This window comes from Bufo gargarizans, chromosome 1, assembly GCF_014858855.1.
Source record: "Bufo gargarizans isolate SCDJY-AF-19 chromosome 1, ASM1485885v1, whole genome shotgun sequence".
NCBI lineage: Eukaryota > Metazoa > Chordata > Amphibia > Anura > Bufonidae > Bufo > Bufo gargarizans.
Window position 1 is genome coordinate 536201946 of NC_058080.1, and position 24310 is coordinate 536226255.

The 24310-nt window shown below is 44.1% G+C and overlaps 1 protein-coding gene across 4 annotated transcripts in view; it reads left to right on the forward strand.

Annotated features, from left to right (window-relative positions):
- The window catches only part of CABP1 (calcium binding protein 1), a 34833-nt gene extending 13267 nt beyond the window's left edge, over positions 1–21566 (forward strand). Inside the window, exons 1-7 of one of the 4 annotated variants that reach the window (XM_044275438.1) lie at positions 8735–9145; positions 9919–10080; positions 11050–11080; positions 18085–18228; positions 18416–18525; positions 18692–18839; positions 19473–21566. In XM_044275438.1, coding sequence (XP_044131373.1) covers positions 9101–9145; positions 9919–10080; positions 11050–11080; positions 18085–18228; positions 18416–18525; positions 18692–18839; positions 19473–19498 — 666 coding nt within the window. In that variant the 5' untranslated portion in view covers positions 8735–9100 and the 3' untranslated portion in view covers positions 19499–21566. Of the gene's footprint in view, positions 1–8733; positions 9146–9611; positions 10081–11049; positions 11081–18084; positions 18229–18415; positions 18526–18691; positions 18840–19472 lie in introns of those variants that run through there. The other 3 variants (XM_044275440.1, XM_044275439.1, XM_044275437.1) reach the window with 3 other exon arrangements.
- The last annotated feature ends 2744 nt before the right edge of the window (positions 21567–24310 follow it).

Below are 24310 nucleotides of genomic sequence, written 5' to 3' on the forward strand. Positions count from 1 at the left end.
GCAGAGATTGTATAGTGTGAGAATGTGCAGGAACACATCGTCACCTGGTGCCGCTCAGATGGCATATTATTACAGTCTTAGGTGAGCATTAATTTGAAACTCGAAGGTTCCCATACATGAACAATAATATTAGAGTAGATTTATGAAATCCTGTCTCAAATGTATACCATATAAATTTAGGCAGCCTAAAAATACACCAGGTTTATCCCAATGGCTCATGTCTAGACATATTTTTTTTTAACTCTATACCACCTATTGGTTGGCTTTCTTTGTGATGGAATTTTGTGCCAAAATATTAGCACAAAATGGGACACTTTAAACCCTCCCCCACTAAACCATACCTTCTTTGCAGAAGAGCCATAGCAGGATAGTGTCATGGAACCATGAACCAGACGTACAACAAGAGATAAGTGGAAATGAGAAGGCTTTATTGAAAATAAAGCTGTAAGCAAAAGTCCAAACAGATGGCTAAACCGAAGCAGGGTCTTGCGTAGCCAGAGGTCAGGAACCAGAAGGGTAGTCAGACGAAGCCTGGATCAGGAACCAGCAGGGTAGTCAGACGAAGCCAGGATCAGGAACCAGCGGGGTAGTCAGACGAGGCCAGGATCAGGAACCAGAAGCAGCAGCAGTCTTAGAAGCATGTGAACACAGGAGGACCAAGCAAGGAACTGAAGCCACAGACCTCCTATATATATGAGCTAGGCATCCAGCTCCTCCCAGTGGGAAGGAGAAGCCGCAGGGTGGGAGGCTACAAGAAACCCAGAAACCAAGATGGCCGCCAGCACATGTCAAACGAAGGAGAACAGCAAGAAGGTAAGACCATGACAGTACCTCCCCCTCAAGGGCCCCTCCTCCGCGGAGTAAGGAACGGTTTCTGAGGGAAGCGTGCGTGGAAGGCTCGGAGCAAAGCAGGAGCATGGACATCTGCGGAGGGAACCCAGGAACGCTCCTCTGGACCATAACCACGCCAATGGACCAAAAACTGCAACCGACCGCGGACCAGGCGTGAGTCCAGGATATTGCTCACCTCATATTCCTCACGATTGCCCACTTGGACCGGACGGGGCCGAGGAACCGAGGAAGTGAAACGATTACACACCAATGGCTTCAACAGGGAGACATGAAACACGTTGGAGATCCGCATGCCAGGAGGAAGCGCAAGGGCATAGGCTACCGGGTTTACCCTGCGAAGCACTCGGAAGGGACCAACAAAGCGAGGCGCCAGCTTGGGAGTGGGCACTCGAAGGTTGAGGTTGCGGGTGGACAACCATACACGGTCTCCGACCTGGTAGGAAGGAGCGGGCGCTCGTCTGCGATCAGCCTGGAGTCTCTGGCGCTGCGCAGAGACCTCAAGGGACCTCTGGATCTGTACCCAAGAAGCACGTAGGACGGAAAGGTGATCCTCCACAGCCGGAATATCCTGGGGAGAGAATACCTCCGGTAACACGGCAGGTTGGAACCCATAATTGGCCATGAAGGGAGACGTCCCAGAGGAAGAGTTCACCGCCGTGTTCCTGGCAAACTCAGCCCAAGGCAGGAGGTCAACCCAATTGTCTTGGTGATCGGAGACATAGCAACGAAGGAATTGCTCCAAGGCCTGATTGGATCGTTCTGCGGCCCCATTGGACTGAGGGTGGTAGGCCGAGGAGAAAGAGAGATGAATCCCCAACTGGGAGCAAAAGGCGCGCCAGAACCTGGACACAAACTGACTCCCCCGATCCGACACAATCTCCTTGGGCAAACCGTGCAACCGGAAGACCTCCCTGGCGAAAATCGTGGCCAACTCTTGTGCAGAGGGTAACTTCTTGAGAGGAACACAGTGGCACATTTTGGAAAACCGATCCACAATCATGAGAATGACCGTATGGCCTCGGGATGCAGGGAGGTCCACAATGAAATCCATCCCCAGGTGTGACCATGGGCGCTCCCCGGTGGCTATGGGTTGCAAAAGGCCCAACGGAAGGTGCCGAGGGGACTTACTCTGGGCACAAACGGAGCATGCCGCTACATATGCGGCGATGTCGGAACGTAGAGAAGGCCACCAGAACAGACGTGAAACAGCCCAGGACAGCTGATTCTTTCCAGGATGCCCCGCGGCCTTGGAGTTATGGTAGGTTCGCAACAACCGAGTGCGCAACTCCTCAGGTACAAAACATCTGCCGTTGGGTCTCCCAGAGGGAGCACCAGATTGAGCCGCCAAAATCTGCTCACCCAGGGGAGAGGTCAGGCTGGTGCGAATGGCGGCCAGGATCTGATTCGGAGGTATGACCGAAGTCGGAATCGCCTCCTCCCCGGACAGCTCGGAGTACTGCCGTGATAAGGCATCCGCTCTGATGTTCTTGGAACCGGGTAGGTAGGAGACCACGTAATTAAAACGTGACAAGAACAGAGCCCATCTGGCCTGACGTGGTGTCAATCTCTTGGCCTCAGAAAGGTAGGTCAGATTCTTGTGGTCCGTCAGGATGAGAACCGGAACCACCGAACCCTCGAGCAAGTGCCTCCATTCTTTAAGGGCCTGCACGATGGCCAATAACTCCCTGTCACCAATCTGATAGTTGCACTCCGCGGAAGACAGTTTCCGGGAGTAAAACCCACAAGGAAGCAGAGGGCCCTCTGGTGTTCTACGCTGAGACAGAAGGGCGCCTACTCCCGTCTCAGACGCGTCCACCTCGAGGACAAAGGGCAACCCAGGGTTGGGATGCGACAGAATCGGGGCCGACACAAAGGCGGACTTTAGAGCCTCAAAAGCTCGGATGGCCTCGAGCGGCCAGACCTGGAAATTACTGCCCTTCCTGGTCAGATCCGTGAGAGGCTTGGCTAGCATAGAAAAGTCCCTGATGAACTTCCGATAATAATTGGCGAAGCCCAAAAAGCGCTGCAGGGCATGGAGCCCACTGGGCTGGGGCCACTGTAAGACAGCCGAAACCTTCTCAGGATCCATGGAGAACCCCTCAGCGGAAATGATGTAACCTAAGAAGGTTACCTGGGATCGGTGAAATTCGCATTTCTCAAGCTTACCGAACAGCCTGTTCTCTCGTAACCGTTGCAACACTCGTCTGACATCCATAATGTGGGCCTCCATGGATTCAGAATATACCAAGATGTCATCCAAATAGACCACCACACACTGCTGCAACAGGTCACGGAAAACATCGTTAATGAATTCCTGGAAGACTGCGGGCGCATTGCACAACCCAAAGGGCATAACCAAGGATTCATAATGACCGGTCCTGGTGTTAAACGCGGTCTTCCACTCATCGCCCGCCTTGATCCTTACCAGGTTATATGCCGCCCTCAGGTCGAGTTTGGTAAAGACCGTGGCCCCTTTGAGGCGATCGAACAGCTCGGAAATCAAGGGTATCGGGTAAGCGTTCTTGATCGTGATGCGATTGAGACCCCTGTAATCGATGCAAGGCCTCAACTCACCGCCCTTCTTTTTCACAAAGAAAAATCCAGCCCCTGCCGGGGACGAGGATTTGCGAATGTGTCCGCGTGAAAGCGCCTCCCTCACATACTCCTCCATGGCCTCATTCTCCGCTACCGACAGTGGATAGACTTTGCCACGAGGAGGAACGGCACCAGATTGTAACTCTATGGCACAATCGTATGGGCGGTGCGGAGGTAGGGCAACCGCGCGCACCTTATCGAATACATCCCGGTACTCTTCGTATTCAGGAGGCAACAGAGAGTCCGAGGAAGTACACAGCAACTTGACAGGCCCATGGATGCAACTAGCCCCACACTGCGGTGACCACGAGAGGATCTCGGCCGATCTCCAATCGAAAGTCGGATTATGCTTCTGGAGCCAGGGGTACCCCAAGACCACCGAGTAGTGTGGAGACGAAATCACCTGGAGACAGACCGACTCTCTGTGAACGGCACCAATGGCTATCCCCACTGGAAGGGTCTCATGAGTCACGTGTGGCGGCAGAAGGGGTCTGCCGTCTATCGCCTCAAGAGCCAGTGGGGAACCTCGAGGCTGCAGAGGAATGGAATTGGCGGCAGCGAACACACTATCAATGAACAAACCACCAGCACCAGAGTCCACCAACGCCTGGGTCGTCACCGAGCCCCCGACCCAGGAGAGGACAACAGTGATCAGTGGTTTGTCAACACGGGAAACCGGGGACGAGGAGACTCCACCCAAGATCTGCCCCCGACAGGATCTCAGGTGCGAGCGTTTCCCGGACGGTTCGGACATGCCAACCGAAAATGCCCACCGAGACCACAGTACATGCATCGGCCCTCGCGTCTCCGGAGTACCCTCTCCCCCTCGGACAGGCGAGCAAACCCCAGCTGCATGGGTTCACCCCCAGACAAGTCATCCCCAGGAGGCGTGGGAGGAGAGGGAGGCACGGGTGGGACAGCAAACGTAGGCGCCAATCTGTTAGAAGACCTCCGCAGGCTCTCCTTAAAGGAAGGTCTCTCCCTGAGTCTGGTGTCAATCAAAATCAGGAAAGAAATAAGAGACTCGAGCTCCACTGGTAGGTCCTTAGCTGCAACCTCATCCTTCAAGGCATCCGAGAGACCATGAGAGAAAGCAGCGACCAGAGCCTCATTATTTCAGCCCACCTCTGCTGCCAGGGTACGAAACTCAATGGCGTATTCAGCTACGGATCGTGAACCCTGTCTGATGGACATAAGGAGCTTCGCAGCAGAGGCAGCACGAGCCGGCACATCGAATACCTTCCGAAGAGAAGCAACAAAACCGGAAAACTCGGCAACCACCAGATTGTTGTTCTCCCATAAAGGGCTGGCCCAGGCCAAGGCCTTGTCCGAGAGCAGCGAGATCAAGAAGCCCACCTTTGATCTCTCAGTAGGAAAGGCATGTGGCAGCAACTCGAAATAAATGCCCACCTGGTTAAGGAAACCTCGGCACTGAGTTGGCTCTCCCCCAAAGCGCTGTGGAAGGGGGGCAGAACCGGTCATACCCCGAGACACCGCAGGCGCAGCAACAGGTGTCGGGGTAGACTCTGGCGCAACAACAGGTGATCCTGCTGATCAAGTCTGGCAACCAGCGTAGGTAGCGAGGATGGCCCTGTACCGTCAGAATTCATGGCTTGGTCCTAATGTCATGGAACCATGAACCAGACGTACAACAAGAGATAAGTGGAAATGAGAAGGCTTTATTGAAAATAAAGCTGTAAGCAAAAGTCCAAACGGATGGCTAAACCGAAGCAGGGTCTTGCGTAGCCAGAGGTCAGGAACCAGAAGGGTAGTCAGACGAAGACTGGATCAGGAACCAGCAGGGTAGTCAGACGAAGCCAGGATCAGGAACCAGCGGGGTAGTCAGACGAGGCCAGGATCAGGAACCAGAAGCAGCAGCAGTCTTAGAAGCATGTGAACACAGGAGGACCAAGCAAGGAACTGAAGCCACAGACCTCCTATATATATGAGCTAGGCATCCAGCTCCTCCCAGTGGGAAGGAGAAGCCGCAGGGTGGGAGGCTACAAGAAACCCAGAAACCAAGATGGCCGCCAGCACATGTCAAACGAAGGAGAACAGCAAGAAGGTAAGACCATGACAGATAGGCAAACCAGACTATTCTTTTTGGCTTACTTGCTTCATAACTATGTCTAAAGAGAGATGTGCCAAACCCAAAATGTTTTTTGGGCACATTACACCAGAATTCAGGCCACCATTGTAAATGTAATTTTTGTTAGGTTCCATAATTCATCATTTCTAACAGGCTGTTAGTGTGTATCTGCCAGTGTCAACTCATCATTTGCAATGTGTGTAACAGAGCCACCATCACTTTTAATGCGTACCCATGAGTTAAATTAGTTTCCAGAGAGCCATCATTATTTATAACTTTTTCCTAAATGCCCCACTAAAATAGTCAGACTAAAATAATTAGTAAATAAAAAATAACTCATACTGTACTTACCTTCCCTTCTCCAGAATCTGTCACTTTCTCTCTTCTGTTTGGTGTAGATTTCTATCATCAAAGCACAGGACTGGCTGGAGCCATCACTGACTGATTGCACTTAGGCTAGTTTCACATCTGCGAAATGTAGATCCGGCCGCCTAATCCGGCAGACAATGCCGGGAATCGGCCGGATCTCAGCTGGACCCTATTATACTTAATGGGCAGGAAGGAATTCCGTTTGTATCGAGCACAGACTGGAACATCCTGCTGAATTTACACCGAAGGTGTGAAACTAGCCTTACAGGACTGTTCACTCCACCACTTCACACACCTAGCTCATATGATAGAAAGCCCCTTTTTAGATTTCCCCCTATACCAGCCACCAGCTTCTATAGTCATGATTGGAATCATAAACCTTTTACAAGGTGCATAGACAAATCTTGTTCAGGAGTAGTTGTCATAGTGGTTTGGGCCAGATGGAGAAAACATCACCTGTCAGTCAACGGATTCAACTGCACTGTATATATTAATATAGTCTGCAGAGTGCCACTATACCACTATGTGGCCACTATATGGTGGTCTAATAGTTTTTTGTTCACGTTTTATTTAGTAACTGTATGGTGGCCATATGGAGTCGATACTATTTCATATAGTTCTGTTTTATATCTATTGTTCCTTTATGTGCCTTTAAAGGGGTTTCGCCATCACATACAATGGAGGCATATCGCTAGGATATGCCCCCATTGTCTGATAGGTGTGGGTCCCACCTCTGGGACCTGCACCTACAACAAGAACGGAGTGGGGAAATTAATAGAGGGCGCACTGCGCATGCACAGCCGCCCTCCATTCATTTCAATTGGGCTGCCGAAAATAGCCAAGAGCTGGCTCTGCTATTTCCGTCTGCCCCTTAGAAATGAATGGGAGCAGGGGCCACTCGTGCGCAGTGCGCTCCCATTCACTTGTATGGGAACAGCAGGGAGCAATGCTTGGTGGTGGACGGACCCTGGGAAACCCGGGGTCCTCCAGCCACAGCTTTCCCCGCTCAGTTCTCCTTGTAAGTGCGGGTCCCAGTGGTAGGACCCGCACCTATCAGACAATGGGGGCATATCCTAGCGATATGCCACCATTGTATGTGATGAGAATACCCCTTTACGCTAGTGCCCCTCCCACTTTTAAGACCCTAGCAATGACCCATGGAAAACAATTCATATTTGATGACTATTACTGATCAGTCATATTGAAGCAGAATACGTGCTCTGTGCTGGGGTGAATAGATGAGCCATACAATATGTTTTTTTAAAATCGAGAACCTCAATTTCCTTAGCTTCTTCTTTATCTGTCCAAGGACATTTTGAACATGACCACGTGACCCCCTACTGATCACAAGAACGGGACTCCTTTTTCTCCCCATAAGAATGCAGCAGTGGTCAAACACGTTTCCTACTGCTACATTCAGTCCATTCATATGGGAGGTGGACAGGACCCCCATTCTCATGATTGGTGGGAGTCCCAGCGTTTGTACCCCCATCAATCAGACTTTTATCCTTTACCCTGTGATTAGGTGATAAGTTTAAGGCCTCATGCACACGACCGTTGTTGTGTCCCGTGTCCGTTGTTCTGTTTTCCGTGATTTTCTGCGGACCCATTGACTTTCAATAGGTCCGTGGAAAACTCGGCTAATGCACCGTTTGTCATCTGCATCCGTGATCCGTGTTTCCAGTCCGTGAAAAAAATACGACCTGTCCTATTTTTTTCAAGTCAATGGGTTCGTGAAAAAACACAGAGGCACACAAGATTGTCATCCGCGTCCGTTTTTTTCCTATCATTTGCATGTCAAACTTGACTTAGATTTTTTTAAACTTTCCTTCATGTCTGAAGATCCTCCAAAAATAAAGGAAGGCACACAGAAACAAAAACGGACACGGATCATGGAACAACGGAACCCCTTTTTGCGGACCACAAAAAAATACTGTCGTGTGCATGAGGCCTAAACCTTGGGGTAACCCATTTAATGATTGCAGCTTCAAGAAGCTAATTTTCTGATTACAAATATCTAACTTTAGCTTATGATATAATATTAAAACCCTAATCAGGTCAGGGGTAGTATTCAGCATTCCTTCCACATCTTTGCACATTTTTCCATCACATTTTGACCTTCAATATTCTTGTAATGCGTCTGACTTTAATTATAATTGCCAACTCTTAGGCGTCCTCGTCTTTCATCAGCATCGCTAGTAACCTGCAGAATGTAGCATTGGTAGACAGGCTTATATGGAGTCTGATTATCTGTAAACTAATTTCTGTTCTGTGAATGTCATCATAGGATACCAGTAACAACACATCTCTGTCATTACAACGCAATCATCCTGATTCTATTTAATTGGTTAAGATAAATTACATTGGCAAGTGAATGTGATATATATATATATTTTTCAGCTTGATCTTGGGAGGACCTACTTTTCCAGCCCAGGAAGATCTGTGATTCTCTTGGTGTTATTTTACTATAGGAACATGCAGTATTATCTGGTGTAACATGTTCTCCTGTTCTGCAGTGTCTCGAGGTTGCAGTCATTGTAATGTGGCAGTTCCTATGATGCATATATGAAGCGGTATCATAGCCATGAGTGGAACATGCTCAGTCTATGTCTCTCATGAAACGCACAATAGCACATTGTCCTTCCTTTGACAGCTCATGTCGTTCTACATTGAGCCTATTGGAGATGCCTCCCTAAACAGGCAACCACAGCAAAATATAAGGGATCCAATGGGTTTAACCGTTTCATGCTTAGATGAGGGTATTGCTGCCCTTTTGGAAGCAATGTAGCTAACATAAAAAGGGCATAAATGTTGCGAGCCATATCCCAAAATCAGAAGGTTCTTGGCGCTGTTCAGAGCCGACGTCAGTGTCATGAATCCAGTGTCCGCCTCCAGCTGATCTGTCCCACATCATGTCGTTGAAAAGCTGTAAGGCTCATGGGGGGAAGGGGGACCAGCTCCAAATTAGCCGGCTTCTCTGAGCTCATCAGGGAATAGTTTCTGCTGCAGTTTATCTGCTGTAATCAGAGGCTCTATCAGAGAAACAATCTGCGGCTCAAAGGGTCTAATCTGTGGGACGCTGCTGACTGCCCCCAAGGCTCAGAGGCGCTCACTGTGCGGGATGCCTCGCCGGCTGCTGCCCTCTCAATCTCTCTCCCCTCGGGAAAGCTCGTCCTCTGCTTTGTACTGTGTGTTATGGGGAATTGTGTGAAGTCTCCTCTTCAAAACCTCTCACAGAAGGTACGTTTCCCAATAGAGTAGCACCTGCAGCGGACGATTGGGCTTACGGGTTAGACTGAAACAGAAAGGGAACACAGCTGTTAGGAGAAGGCTATAGAGAAAGATCTAGGAACCTAGCCGCAATAAGCCTCGGGTACGTCCCCCCATCCCCAAAAGAGCAAGCATTGGTGCTCAGTTGTTCTGCTTCCTTTTAGACCATTTCAGCAGAGCCATAATGACCATGTTACTGTCTCTATGTATCTGGAAATATGACTTGCCTTTAGTTCTCTCTTATTTTTAAACTTGAGATGATATCCTATATTTGTAATGTCCTTCGAGGCTGGCTGTACGTTCCCAAAGGACCCAAAGAGACAAGCACAGCAAATATGTCTTATAAAGGCGTGGGAATGGAAGGTCCGACAGGACCAGACTAAAACAGTTCCTTATATAGAGAGGAGATACACGGGAGGGAGGGAGAAGAGGTGGCAAGGAAAACATAGACTGAGAATTGTTCATACACTCAGCCATAAGCATCGGGTCAAAGAACAGAAGGGAGAAGTAGCGTTGTTAAAAGCTAGTAAGGGGATTGTATGAGATAGAAGACCAGAACCTATGGAAGCAGAGAAGGAATTTGGGGGGGTTTAATTAACAAATACACTAGATTTAGAGGGGGGACATTTCTTAAGAACCCAGAAGAGTTCAGTAATTAATATATTTTCAAGCAAAAGATTAGGTAGAACCCAGGTTTTGGTGTTGACCCCACAGTGTGCTGGTAACACTCTGTATGTTGTAAGATGCACCAGGAGGAAAGAAGCTGCCTCAGACCGGCGCAGACAGGGGAAGAGGCTGCTCAGGGACCTCTTATGCTTTTGGCTCAGAACTGCGCAGTGATGCACAACCTGCTGGGCCCTGCCTGTATTTTTCTCCGGAAGGGATTCGCTGAGAGTCGGCAGCCTGTACGTGAGTTCTGACCCCTCCATCATCCCTATTATTGTGTGACTGGAACCATCTTTCACACTGGAATGCTATCATAAATCATTTGACCCTTCACTCATTTATCATCATATCCCTGGGGAAAATAAAGTGCTGCTATCTGCGTCCATCCTGTGCTAGTATCTGCTGGACACCATGGGAGACCATTGTTGTGTGGTTGCCGGACCACACTTCAACTGATGCCTCTTATGCTGGTCACACTATTTTTATAATAGTCATATACCAACCAGTCTCCGCTGGCATTGTAATTTCTTAAAGGAATGCAATTTGCCTGAAACTGAATACAACTTTATCACATTTAAGTAGCGTTGCCTCCAGAAAAGGCTACTGTAGAATGATTCTGATGCTAGTCTATATATTTCCAATAATCATTATGAAATGACAATATCCTGGACCATTGGTATAATTATATCTACGTTGAGACAGTCCATCTCTACAATGTTCTGCTAATATGGGTACATTATACACATAATACATAACAGCTTTTTATTGTCTATCTTGCCCAAAATGTTTCTCATCATCCTTGCTGTTTTTAGAAAATGCTAATACCCTGTAACCAAGCAAATCTTCTTACCCTGATGTCTTACTTGTTGACTTTGTGGCATACAAAAGCTTGGCAGATGAAAGTCAGGCAGGGAACCAGCGACAGCAATGCAATAGGAAAATGTATTCAACATTTCATTAGAGCGCAGTTGTAATCTTTAAAGATATTCTTATTAATTGGTGATGAAGGAAGAGAACTAGATATTGTGTACAAGCAGCATGGACGGACCTAGACGGCTGAGCATTCAAGGTCCTTCCCCTATTCCCACTGGCCTCTGCGTAATTATTGTCCAGATTATTGTAGTTCAACCATTTAATCCTTTTCATTCACTGACTTCACTGCTCCCTTCTTTTAGATCTAATCTGTGATTCAATATGTTCTCTTTCAGGACAGAGAACTACGTCCAGAGGAGATAGAAGGTAATAGAGAACACATAAAAAGTCAGACGGTGTCTGTGATTGTATATAAGATGTATATAGGAGATGATATGTTGGGGAATAGACCACTAATTGTGAACAGTGTTGGGCTGGGGCAGGGCTGGCCAACCTGAGGCTCTCCAGCTGTTGTAAAACTACAAGTCCCACCATGCCCTGCTGTAGGCTGATAGCCGTTTGGCTGTCTGGGCATGCTGGGAGTTGTAGTCTTGCAACAGCTGGAGAGCCAAAGTTGGCCAGCCCTGGACTGGGGTATCTGGGGGGGGGGGGGGGCACCAGTAAAATTCAATCTGAGGGCCCACTGTAAAGCTACATGCAAATATTACCTGCCCACACAGAGGCAGCAGCAGCTACGAGATGATTATGGGGGCTCCTCCAGGACTTTTAGAGGGCAGGTCCCTGGAGAAAGAAGATACTGGCTGGCCTGGCTCTGTGTCAAAAAGTAATCTCAGTGACCAGATGCATGTGTAATAATAAATTAGGTATGTTGTAAAAAATCTACCCATCTCTTAATAAGAACATAGGCTGGGTCAGATGCTGTGCACTGCTTATCTATATGTAGAGCAGTCAGTGCCATGTGACAGAGAGTGAGGAACTAGGGGCCCATCTTACTCTGTGGGCCGCCAGGGGATAGACCTCTTTCCCTGTGGGCCAATCCGAGTCTGATTATAAATACAAACAGGGGTATAACAAAGCTATTGTAGTGTTGAGAAGTTTAAGAAAAAAGTTGTAGAAGTAAAGAGAAGTTACGGGGGTTAACGCTTACTTCTGTGACTTCAGTATAGGGTTCTTGAAAGTAGTGAATGTAGTAGGTGTCATAGGAACGTCATATATTGTGACTGCAATGTAAGAATGCTAACTTGAGACAGCAATCCGTTTATAATATATGTGGCTATAATAATAGGTAAAGATTAACAGTAGTAGAAGTCTCTGCTCATTTCATTTGGACCTTGTGTTACATAGTGAAAAGCTACACACATTAAAGGGGTTGGCCACCTTTTGGGGTTTTATTTGGCAAACCGCCTATCCTGGCCCGACCGGCAAAGGGAAGCATACTTGCCTGCTCTCTGCCACTGGATCCAAGCTCCTTCATTCCCCGGCTGCATTGCTGTGGTCCCCCGCTGTCTACATTCACTTTGACGCTGCTGCAGCCAATGACTGGCCGCAGTAGTGATCTGCTCCCTTTCATCGTGTGACCAATTGACATGAATCTTTTTATTTCTAAAACAGCCAAAAGAGCATAGTTTGCTTCAATAAACCCCACCACCATTACCACCATTCATAAACATTTTCAGTGTGCCAGAGTGTAGCAGTTGTAAAGGGATTAGTATAAGACTGTATTAGACATTGTGCCAGCCAGGCACAGCGTGCATTAAAGAACAATATATTTCAATTACATTGCTACTTATATTCATTATATATATAAATATATATATCATACAAATATGATCAAAACATAAAACAGGCAGCGTTTCAATTGGACCCATGACAGGAGTTGACAACGGCACCTTAATGTGATACTGTATTTTGGCATCTCTGCCAATGCTGTTAGAGTATATAGAAACTAAATAAGGGCTCTTTCACATGGGCGAGTTTTCCGTGCGGGTGCAATGCGTGAGGTGAACGCATTGCACCTGCACTGAATCCGGACCCATTAATTTCTATGGGGCTGTGCACATGAGCGGTGATTTTCACGCATAACTTGTGCGTTGCGTGAAAATCGCAGCCTGCTCTATATTGTGCGTTTTTCACGCAGGCCCCATAGAAGTGAATGGGGCTGCGTGAAAATCGCAAGCATCCGCAAGCAAGTGTGGATGCGGTGCGATTTTCACGAATGGTTGCTAGGTGACGATCAGGATGGGGACCCAAACTTTATTATTTTCCCTTATAACATGGTTATAAGGGAAAATAATAGCATTCTTAATACAGAATGTAAAGTAAATTAGGGATGGAGGGGTTAAATTTTTTTAAAAAAATTTAATTAAACTCACCTTATCCACTTGTTCTTGCAGCCCAGCTTGTCTTCTTTCTTCTTCTTTGAGGACCTGGGAGAAAAGGACCTGTGGTGACGTCACTGTGCTCATCACATGGTCCATCACCATGGTGAATAAGTGAATAAGTCCGGGTTCGGGTCTGGGTACCAAATATGCAGATTTTTCTCACGTGCATCAAAACGCATTAAAATGCTTTGCACTCGCGCTGAAAAATCGCGCATTTTCCCGCGATGCACCCGCATCCTATGCGCCCGTGTGAAAGAGGCCTAAGTCACACCATGCAATTATTAGGTGCTTATGTCAGATATTCAATGTTAAATATGTTGAATATACTGGATGAGAATCTGTCAGTATGAGATGTGTGATGATGAAATGACAATGTGTTGAACAACTGAGAAATAAAATTATAGGAAACGCTATGTGCTCATTATAAAATTGCATGCATTTTAATACATTAGTTAAAGTGGTTTTGCAGGCTCCTGATATTGAGAACCTATCCTCAGGGTAGGTCATTAATATCCCATTGGTGAAGGTGTGACACTAGCACCCCCACAGATCAGCTCTTCCCTGCAGCCTCCAGCGCAGAATCCAGCGCTTGAATGGAGCAGGAAGTACAGCTCCGTTTAAAGAGTAGTGGCCATGCTGGGTACTGTCGCTCAGCTTCCATTGAAGTGAATGGTAGCTGAGCTGCAGTAACCCAGTATGGCCACTACTCTTTGAAGGGAGCTGTGCTTCCTGCTCCATGCAATATCTAGTTCCCGTTCAGGAGGTTGCAGGGAACAGCTGATTGGTTGGGGGTGCCTCCACTGATCGAATAATGATAGGTCATCAATATCAGAAGCCTGGAAAACCCCTTTAAAGTGAAAGGATGTTGTATATAATAACTATGGAATACAATGATTAACATGTCAACTGCTGGGTTAATTGAACTGAATGTAAACTCTAAACACTATTGGAAAACCAATACAAGTAAATGTATATGGTAAGAATAATGTGAGATTGTACCTGCCAGGTGTAATATTACTCTGTGGTGGCAAGTTAACATTGCTTTCAGTGGGTAAGATACAACTGCAAGAAAAGGTAAGTGAACCCTTTGGGGTATGTTCACATGGCCGCTGCAAACGGTTGTTCACTTTGAATGCCACAGACATGCTCATGACTTATCTCCATTAAATAGAGATGAGCTGAAAGCAGACACCCTCCATATCCTAAAGTAGCACATGTCCACATCAAGATGGGAAATGTCGCTTCTTGGGGTGGTTGCAGCAAAACATTGAAAAGAATAGGAGGCAGACACAATTTTGCTGTAGTATCTAAAATTTTGGTAGCAAATTCCCCCATGTGAACGGGCCCTTGGAATTACTTCTGCATTGATTACTAATAAAATGTGGTCTGATTGTTATCTAAGTCACAATTATAGACAAACGCAGTCTAAACTAATAACTGACCTGTTACTGTACCTTCATTTTTCAGGTCAGTTCGATTACAACGATACTACACTTGTATAGCTTTTCTTGCATTTTAATATTGAAAAAAATAAAATAAATAACAACCTTGAAAAAAAATTATGTTTTCGTTTCATCGGCACTCACGGGAGCACTGGTGCCTTCTCGAACAGCTGATTGGGTCCTGGGTGTTGGAGCCCCACGGATCAGATACTGAGGACTGAGGATAGATCATCAGTATCAAAATCCCAGAAAACCCCTTAAAAAGTGGCTAGAGGAAAAATGCACCAAAAATGCAAAACACCTAAAAAAAGACCCAAAGGTATAGAGCAGGAGAAGCTGAGCAAATTGATATAAATATTTTTGTGGGAAAATATTCAGTAAAACTTTTTTTATATGTACATCTGCAGCCCTGTGAATACCTATCGGTACAGGAGGGAGGAGTTATCAGTGACTGACAGCTATCTATTCACCTCCCTCTTGTACCAATGCTGTTGAAAAGTAGAAAAAGCAGAGATATTAATGAACAAATTATAGGTTTTACTGAACCTTTTTCTACAAAAAATATATATCAATCTGCCTTGCTTCTCCTGCTCTACAGATTGCATTGCATAGTTTGGTGACAGGTACACTTTTAAGAACAGATCTGTCAGTAACCAGGCTTTGTGTGCCTTTATTTAATGGGCAAAGCACATATACAAACCTACACTCCCAGTCTCATCTCCTTAAATGAAACACTTTTTACCTTTTAGATTGAGAGGCTCACTTACTTTTTTCTCTCTGTATTTTGAATGTTCATTCAATCTCTTAAATTACAACTATGTGTGTGCTATGATTGTGTAAGTCTATAATTGTCACTTAGGGTGCTGCCATACGTTCAGGGGTTTTTTATGCAGTTTTTGAAGCAAAAACCAGGAGTAGATTGAAATAACTGGAGAAGTTGTATCTGCCCTTAATACTTTTTCTCTTGTTATGATCCTCACCTGATTTTGGCTTACTCTATGTACTCTTAGATAATCTAAACACATTTTTATTAATAATCAATTAATCAATACAGAAATCCAGGTAATTCCAAATAGTTCACTTACTTTTTCTTGCAGTTATATAAATCCAATTATTATTTAAAAATAAACTTAGTTTTGGATGAAATTTCCCTTGGATTAATAATAATCCATAAGCTAAATATGATCATGTAAGGACGTAGTTATCATTTATATTAAATCTTAAGAGCAAACATTTAGCATAATGTTCCACCTTACAGAGGTTGTTCTCTAATTCTTGAACAAAAGTTAAAAATATAATAATAACTGGGACTATTTTAAAAAGCAGAGTAAAAAATACAAAGTGGAACCAGCACATGATGGTAAAATGTTTCTTCTTTATTGAAATGCAGCAGGGAACAGTGACTTGGTGTGAACATGGTACAAGGTATGGCTCCCAAAATAACCCATTTCGGAGTCCTAATACAGTCCTTATTTGCGGCGACTGCCTGGATCATGTTCTCACCATGTTGCTCTTTTCTGCTGTTCTAATGCATATCATTAAAGAAGAAATATTTAAGCAGCAGGTGCTGGTTCCACATTGCATTTTTATCTTTGTCTGTTGCTGTCAAGACACACTGGGACTTGTGTGAACTAGATATAGAGGTGATGTGGATCTGCTTCCGCAACATATTTATTTAAAAAAGCAGCAACATTTATAGGCGGGCTTGCATAGGCTATTGGCTAGACTGCAACTTGGGAAAATCATAAAGTGACATTGCTAGGCAATTAACAAAACAGAGTATCACCATTGCTGCCAAAGTCTAAAGAAGAATTCCAGGCACGCTGTATAGGCCGGGTGCTGAATCTCCTTAAAAAGACCAGTCCTGTATGGAGACTTACTGGAAGTGCTCTATGTATGGACACTTATTGGCAATTCTCCATGGGAAATGAATAAGCAAAACGGTATCTGCCATGAAAGAGAACCATCTCGCCAGCCCCACCTATAGGAAGTGGCTCCCTATGAGTCAAAATCTGACTTTCTAACAAACCTTGGGATTTGACAAGGGAATATAGCCAGCCCAGATATCCATCTGTAGACAGTGGTTTCAGGGGTGCTTGCCCCACATCAGCACAGAGTAGGACTCTGACTAGCTTAGTGCGATGCCTTGGAAGAGGCTTAGGCAGGGTGCTGAATCTTCTTAAAGAGACCAGTTCTGTATGGAGACTTCCTGGAAGAACTCCCTGGTATGGAGACTTATTGGAAATTCTCCATGGGAAAAGAATATACAAAGAGGTATTTCCAAAGAAAGAGAACCATCTTGCCTGCGCCACCTATATGAAGTGGCTACCTATGAGTCAAAATCAGACTTTCTAACAAACCTTGAGTTTTGACAAGGGAATAGATATCCATCTGTAGACAGATGTTTCGGGGGTTCTTACCTCTTACTACGATGCTTTGGAGGTACTGTATCGCCCAAGAAAGAGAACCATCTCACCAGCGCTACCTATTGGCAGTGGCTCCCTATGAGTCAAATCCGACTTTCCAACAAACCTTGGGAGGGAACATAGCCAGACCAAATATCCATGCTGTACAAAGCAATATGCTCAGCTATGCACATCAGACAGGAGACAGGATTTGCAGGTTCAGCCACAGGCACTTCACGCATGCCGATGCAACATAATTGACAAGGGAGAAGGAAGGAGACTGTGCAGAGATGGGGGAGTACAGAATGTTATATACCATGACAAAGGTGTGTGGAGTATGACAAGTATACTTGGAGAAGAGAAGAAGTGATATAGCATGACACGCAGAGATCTACAGACTGCCATCACTAGCATGTTCTCTCAAGGGTGCAATAGTGCAACTGACAAAAATCATGAAAGACGGTCATTTAGGTCTTGTAAAATCTTCTTTTCTTTGTATGTCCTGGAATATGTCTTTAATCTCAACTGGGATAAGTATTTAAGTGGATAGACAATAAATTAAAATTAATTCCCTTGACCTAAATACAGCTGGGCTATTATGCTGGATGTAGCATGCACACGAAAAATAAAAGTTTATCTACCAAAATAAATGGCACAAATGGAACGGTATTCAGTAATGAACAACCTGATTTTATCCATGTTCCATTATTGCTCTTTCTTTATAAGGGCAGATAACAGCCTTTACATTTTATTTATTATTTATTTTATCAATAGGTAAAGGGAAAAACAACAGTTAACACTAATGCTGATATTCTGTTACATAATACGGTTGACAAATGACATCAGGTTTAACCACGGCATGGGTAGGGAAGAGATTAAAGGGTTAAAATAGGCCAATGGGTCCTTTCATCCAAAAATAGCGTCATTTCAATCCATTCAATTTACAGATAGAGCCAGATTCTAAAATGCTCCTAATCTTTCTAATAGGCTGAGAACAGATGTGAGCATCAACCCAACAGATTTTCCTGGCGGGATTTTTTAGTCAGTATTTGTGTCTCACTTGCTCAAAGGTTTACTTGACCATATTTATTTTTGTTTGTAGGATTTTAAACTTTAGTTTTACTACAATTTATTTACTACAGAACTAAGAGAAGCCTTCAAAGAGTTTGATAAAGACAAGGATGGATACATCAGCTGTAAGGATCTAGGGGATTGTATGAGGACCATGGGATACATGCCAACAGAGATGGAGCTGATAGAACTGTCTCAGCAAATCAATATGAACCGTGAGTTACGTTCATTATATTTTTTACAATATACTACACATTCTATGGCATCAAAAAAGTAATAACTGTGCAATTAATATCTTAAATATTATTAATTTAGACATTTATCCTAGACAACTTCCAGTTGTGTCCACTGTATGTCCCATATAGGTAATACCTATATTGTTTTCCAAATTTTCTGTCTTAGTTGGAGGTCATGTGGACTTTGAGGATTTTGTGGAGCTAATGGGCCCTAAGCTACTTGCAGAGACAGCTGATATGATTGGAGTGAAGGAACTTCGGGATGCTTTCAAGGAGGTAAGAAATGTTTTGATCATACACCAACCTATATGTTTTGCACCCTCCTCTCCATTTTTTCTCCATTGTCTGAAATTTATCTTGAGATTGTAGCCATTTTTAAGAAAGTCTTCCTATGAATGAATTGGTCATCATGCTAACAAGGATCTTTTGCACCTATACTCAGTTCGACACAAATGGAGATGGGGAAATTAGTACAAGTGAACTACGGGAAGCCATGAAAAAGCTTCTTGGGCAACAGGTTGGACACAGGGACATAGAAGATATCATACGGGATGTTGATCTGAATGGAGACGGACAGGTGGACTTTGAAGGTTAGTAGTGTACTGTTATGCTAACAACTAAAAATAGTGACGTTCTTAGGCCTTTCTGAAAGAGAAAGGCCAACGCTATGGAATATTTTTATATTATTTATGTTGGAAAATACTTTGCGGGATGTGATGGTTCATGGGTTTAGCACTTCCTTAAGGGGTTTTCCGAGTGTTTAATATTGATGACCTATACTTAGGATAGGTCAGCAATATCTGATTATCTGCTCGGTGGGGGAACCCCCCACAATCAGCTGTTTAAAGAGGCTACAACCATCAGATGAATGCCTTGGCCTCTTCGTAGCTTACCAAGTACAGTGCTGTCCTTCGTATAGTGCTGGGCTTGGTATTGCAGCTCAGACCTATTCACTTGAATAGGACCGAATTGTGTTTAGGCCATGTTACCCATGAACATGACATCCCTGGCGTAAGAGGCAGCAGCACTCATTGGAGTGCCACAGCCTCTGTAAATGGCAGATTAGCAGGGTGTAGGGAGTCAAACTACCACCTATCAGGTATTGATGATCTATCCTGAGGATAGGTCATCATTATTAAACACCTGGAAAACCGCTTTAATATTGTAAGTTATTTAAGGCCAAGATCTTAAACTTTCATTTGTTTGTTTTTCAATTTGTACAGAGTTTGTTCGCATGATGTCGCGTTGACTTGGTGAACGGATGACCATGTCCCCCATCTGACTGCGCTGCATTGGCAAAGCTGTGCCTGAACTAACCTACTAAAGTCCTGGACGTGAAAGGGGAGTGCCCACATCAGCCATAATATCCCTAACTTGGAGGTGGTGTCACCATGCCTCCTCCCTGTACTCTTGCTATGGGATACAGCACAGGCCATTCTTCCACCTGACCCTGCTGCTTTGACTTGTTGTGTGCCATCCCAAACTATTAATGTGACATCCTACATATGGAGAACCCTGAGAGGCTTCTTTCTGACTGTTGTGCAATATGATGAAGTCTCCAAACCAATGGGAACAGTAAAACTATGTGTGCATGAGCCAGCAAACTTCATGTGACTTTACTCCTAGAGGATTTGTGCAATAATAGAATAGATTCTGCTTCCTGGATTTTCCAAGACATAAATGGCTATAAATAACTAGTACATAATAATTCTTCTGGGTTTACAGTGAAAAGAAATATGTTGAAGAGAATATATGTATGTATTCAGAGACTATACACATGGCCCTAGCACTTACCTACTGTAGTGAAACATCTAATGCAATATTATGTCTATGATGATCCAAAATATTAGCAACAAATGCCAGAATCATTTGAAGCCTAAAAGTTAGTTAATTCATGCCCACATTCTTTCTTTATATATATTCCATCTCGTTTTTCATATCCTCCTGACATCATTTCATAGCATTGCATGTGACCTGCACAAAAACCCACTTTGGTCTCGTCAAAACAGAAACCGGAGGAATAATAGCAATGATAGCATTACTATGGTAAGGTGCTGCCATAAAGGTTAGCTACAGTATCTTCCAATTACTTTTGGATCCTTGACACCCAGCGGACCATAAACATCGACTGCCTCTGAACTGTTATTTTTTCATATCTGCAACATAACAGCTGCAGCTACATTTCCCACAGCAAACTGTATTTTTTCTCATGTTCAGATCATATCTATACGTTTTCATTCTGCTCCGTAAGCCCATAGTCATGATTTCAACTGGTATGAACATTATATAGCTGCACACAGAATTTTATTTTTTTATGTGTATTTTTTCTTTGAAAAAAAATAAAAAATTTCCAGATATTCCTTGACATGATCGTACACATCCATTCTCATGGATTATAATTCTCGGTACCTGGTATCACAAGGCATAGACAGCTGTGTCCACAGTTTATCAACACAAAGGTGTTCCTGTAGCTCAGCAAAACAGACCAGTACCTCGAAACTCCTTTTCTGGAATCACAAGACCTTTAATTTTATTGTCCCTCCAGCTTTATCCATGTAAAGCAAATCAATGTCACTTGCTTTGATCGCCTGTACCGTCATAAGGATAGCGTCTCTGATGGAATGAGACAGTGTAAGAAATTTACCTTCAGGCTTGAACTGGCCATTCACATTACCAGCATTTCCACCATGGCCCCCACAGGGTATAGGTCCCTCCAGCATATGAAAGTAAAGTAAATCTTGGGAAACCTCATCTTCGTGTTTGAACAGTTTCCTAACATATATGCTAGAGAATGAAGTGCATGTTAGATATTATATGTTACTTCTGGGTCATTGTGAACATCTACAGTAGAACTAGTTCTCCTGTTGGCTTCCTTCCTGCACTATCTACCATCATATTATGTGTATGCTACATAATGTGTGTATTTGTTTCTGTGTTTTTTTCTTGTTTATATACTATTGATTGCATTTTCTAAAGGTCTGGTTTTCATAGAAACCAACAGTGCCAACGACATTAATATAGGTACAGCATTATCATGGTGTGTGTGTTCTGTGCATGAATATTTTACTTTGCACTCACTTAAAGACTGCAAATCACATTTTTGGCACCAAACACACAAATAATGTAGCAAAAGCTATCATCCCAAAAAAAAATGGTTTCTTTTTCAACTTTCTTGGCTTTTGAGATTCTCAGGTCTCAAAGTCATAACTGATGTAACCCCACATTGCTTCATTTTGTTGTTTCAGGTATTTGTGTATTTTTATCTTTTTATTTGTTAAAATGACCCTTAAAATCCTTTAATAAAACAGTTAATGACTCATCTTGTTATTAATGTAGAACTTTGAAATTGTCAGTTACCCAATTGACAGTCTATCTGCTTTTTTTAAATGTACATGTGCTTAGTAGGGGATTGCAGAGAAATCAACTTTATATTTGTTTTCAACAATAATTTTATACTTGAAGGGGTTTTCTGGTACTTAGATATTGGCATCCGATCCCTAGGATAGGAGGGGTGAAGGAGACTAGATAGGAAGGGTACCGAAGAGTAGAAAACTTACCTTAAGGATTCTATATAGTCTACTGAAGATTGCAAATATCAGATAGGTGGAGGTCCAACACCTGGTACCCCCACTGATCAGCAGTTTTGGGCAGCCACCAGTACTGGAAACTATACAATTGACTAAAGGCTTCATACTCTGTGTAGTTTCTGGAACTGGTGTACTGCATCTCAGGCAGCGGAGGTTTTGGCTACTACGCAAAGCACACAATTGAGTGGGGCCCCAGGTAGCAGGGGCCCCTGCTGTTCCTGGCACGTCCCCTATTTCAACTGCATCCACATCCTTAGGATGCAGATACAGTTGAATACAGTGGTGTGACAGGGAGCCATCAGCTCCCTGCTCCACCATTCGCTCTGTGACCATTGGTTTGGTGCTGGCAAATGCAATGAAGTGACATTGTTGTACCAGCTGCACCTATCCGCCTTACAGATTGGAGCAGGTGAGCAGGTCTGCAGTGAGAGATCTGCTCTTTTCATTGTAGAAATTAAGCAAGGGGGCATTTTACTGCATGAGGGGCATATAAGGGGGCATTATGTGTGAAGGGCACATCTGGGGGCATAATATTCTATGGGGGGCACATAAGTGGCATCATAATGTATTGGAGTCACATAAGGGAGTTTATACTGTGTTGGTGGGGAAGATAGGGGGTCACTATATTAGCAGTGTGACAGGGAGCAGATTAGCAGTCCAATGGGGCAGAGCTTAGTGGTGCAAGAGGAGGCCCAGCATATAACTTTGCTTGGGGACCCAAAAAAGCCAAATCTGGCCCTGAGCTCAGGTCCCGTTCACTTAAGCTGCAGTTCACCAGCATGACCACTATACAGTAGATGGAAGCTCCTGTTTAGTTTCTGGAAAACCCCTGAAAGTGGAGCAGGCACTAAAGGGGTCATTTATGAAACTGGTGTAAAGTAGAACTGGCTTAGTTGCCAATAGCAGCCAATCAGATTCCACCTTTCATTTTGGACAGTTCCTTTGGAGCACTGGAGCTACTGTCAGTGAGGACCTTTGCCAATCTGACATTGGTAATGTACCATAGGGATAACCATCAATATAAAATCCCGAGAGAATCCTTTAAGTGAACTGGAAGTGGATGCACTCTGCATTGCGCTGTTTCCCCTCTGCTCTGATTGACATCTGTAGTGGTCTGGTTGGATACTACATCTATTCCTCAGAGCAGAGGGTAGATCCTGTGACGAGGTTCAATGCAGAGAGCACGTCACAGTAAAGTTTAACCTCCAGTGCACTTAAGGAGCAGAATCTGGCATAATATAACAGCATATTCACACTACTCCTGAAAAAACAAACTCAACAAAATGTATATTTGTACTGCTCTCCCTAGACCCTACCAAGTACATGGTAAACTCTGGTGTCAAATTTCTTTGCTTGGGATTACAATAAATGGTTAATTTTATATTTCTAGAAAATTCATAACTCTTGGCCATTGTCTGTGTCTGGTATTGGATTACGTTTTTTTTTAGATTTCTGTGGTTAAAAATTAAGTTAAAAAAAAAAAATGAATTAGAAACATATTTAAGCCATTCTCTATAATTTTCCATTCTCAATAAAGTTGAAAGGCACAATATTTTAAAATCATGCCAGATTTTTGGATTAATATGTCAAGTACAGGTTACAGAATTGTAACTTTGAATATATTTTGATATAATGCATAATACAGTATATATGAAATGCATTTAGGAAGTCTTCAGACTCTTTGACTTTTTCACATTTTATGTTGAGGCCTTGTGCTAAAATAGACAAAAATCAAGTTTTCCCCCATTAGTCTACGCTCAATACCCCATAATAACCAAGAAAACTGAATTTTAGAAAATTTTGTAAATTTATTAAAAAGGAAAAACAAATTTCACATCTTTGAGATGTTTCTACACTTTGACTGAAGTCCACCCATGGTAAATTGAATTGATTGGACATGATTCGGATAGATACATCCCTGTCTATAGAAGGTCTCACAGCTGACAATGCATATCAGAGCAAAAACCATGCCACAAGGAGAAAATAACTGGCTGTAGAGCTCATAGACAGGATTGTGTGGAAGCACAGACCTGGAGAAGGGCACAAAACAATTTCTGCTTCACTGGAAGTTTTCATGAGCACATTGGCCTCCATAATTCTTAAACGGAAGAAGTTTGGAACAACCAGGACTAGTCCTAGAGCTGGCTGTCCCACCAAACTAAGCAATCAGGGGAAAAAGGCCTTGTTAAGAGAGGTGACCAAGAACCCAATGGTCCCACTGGCTCAGCTATAAAGATCCTGTGTGAAGGTGGGAGAATCTTCCAGAAGGTCAACTATCACTGCAGGACTCCAATACAGGACTGCACTTTATGGCAGAGTGACCAGAAAGAAGCCACTCCTTAGTAAAAAAAGACACATGAAAGCTGCCTGAAGTTCACAAAAAATCACATAAGAGACTCTCAGACTGTGAGAAACAAGATTTTCTGGTCTGCAAAAACCAAAGATTGAACTTTTTGTCCTCAATTATAAGCGTC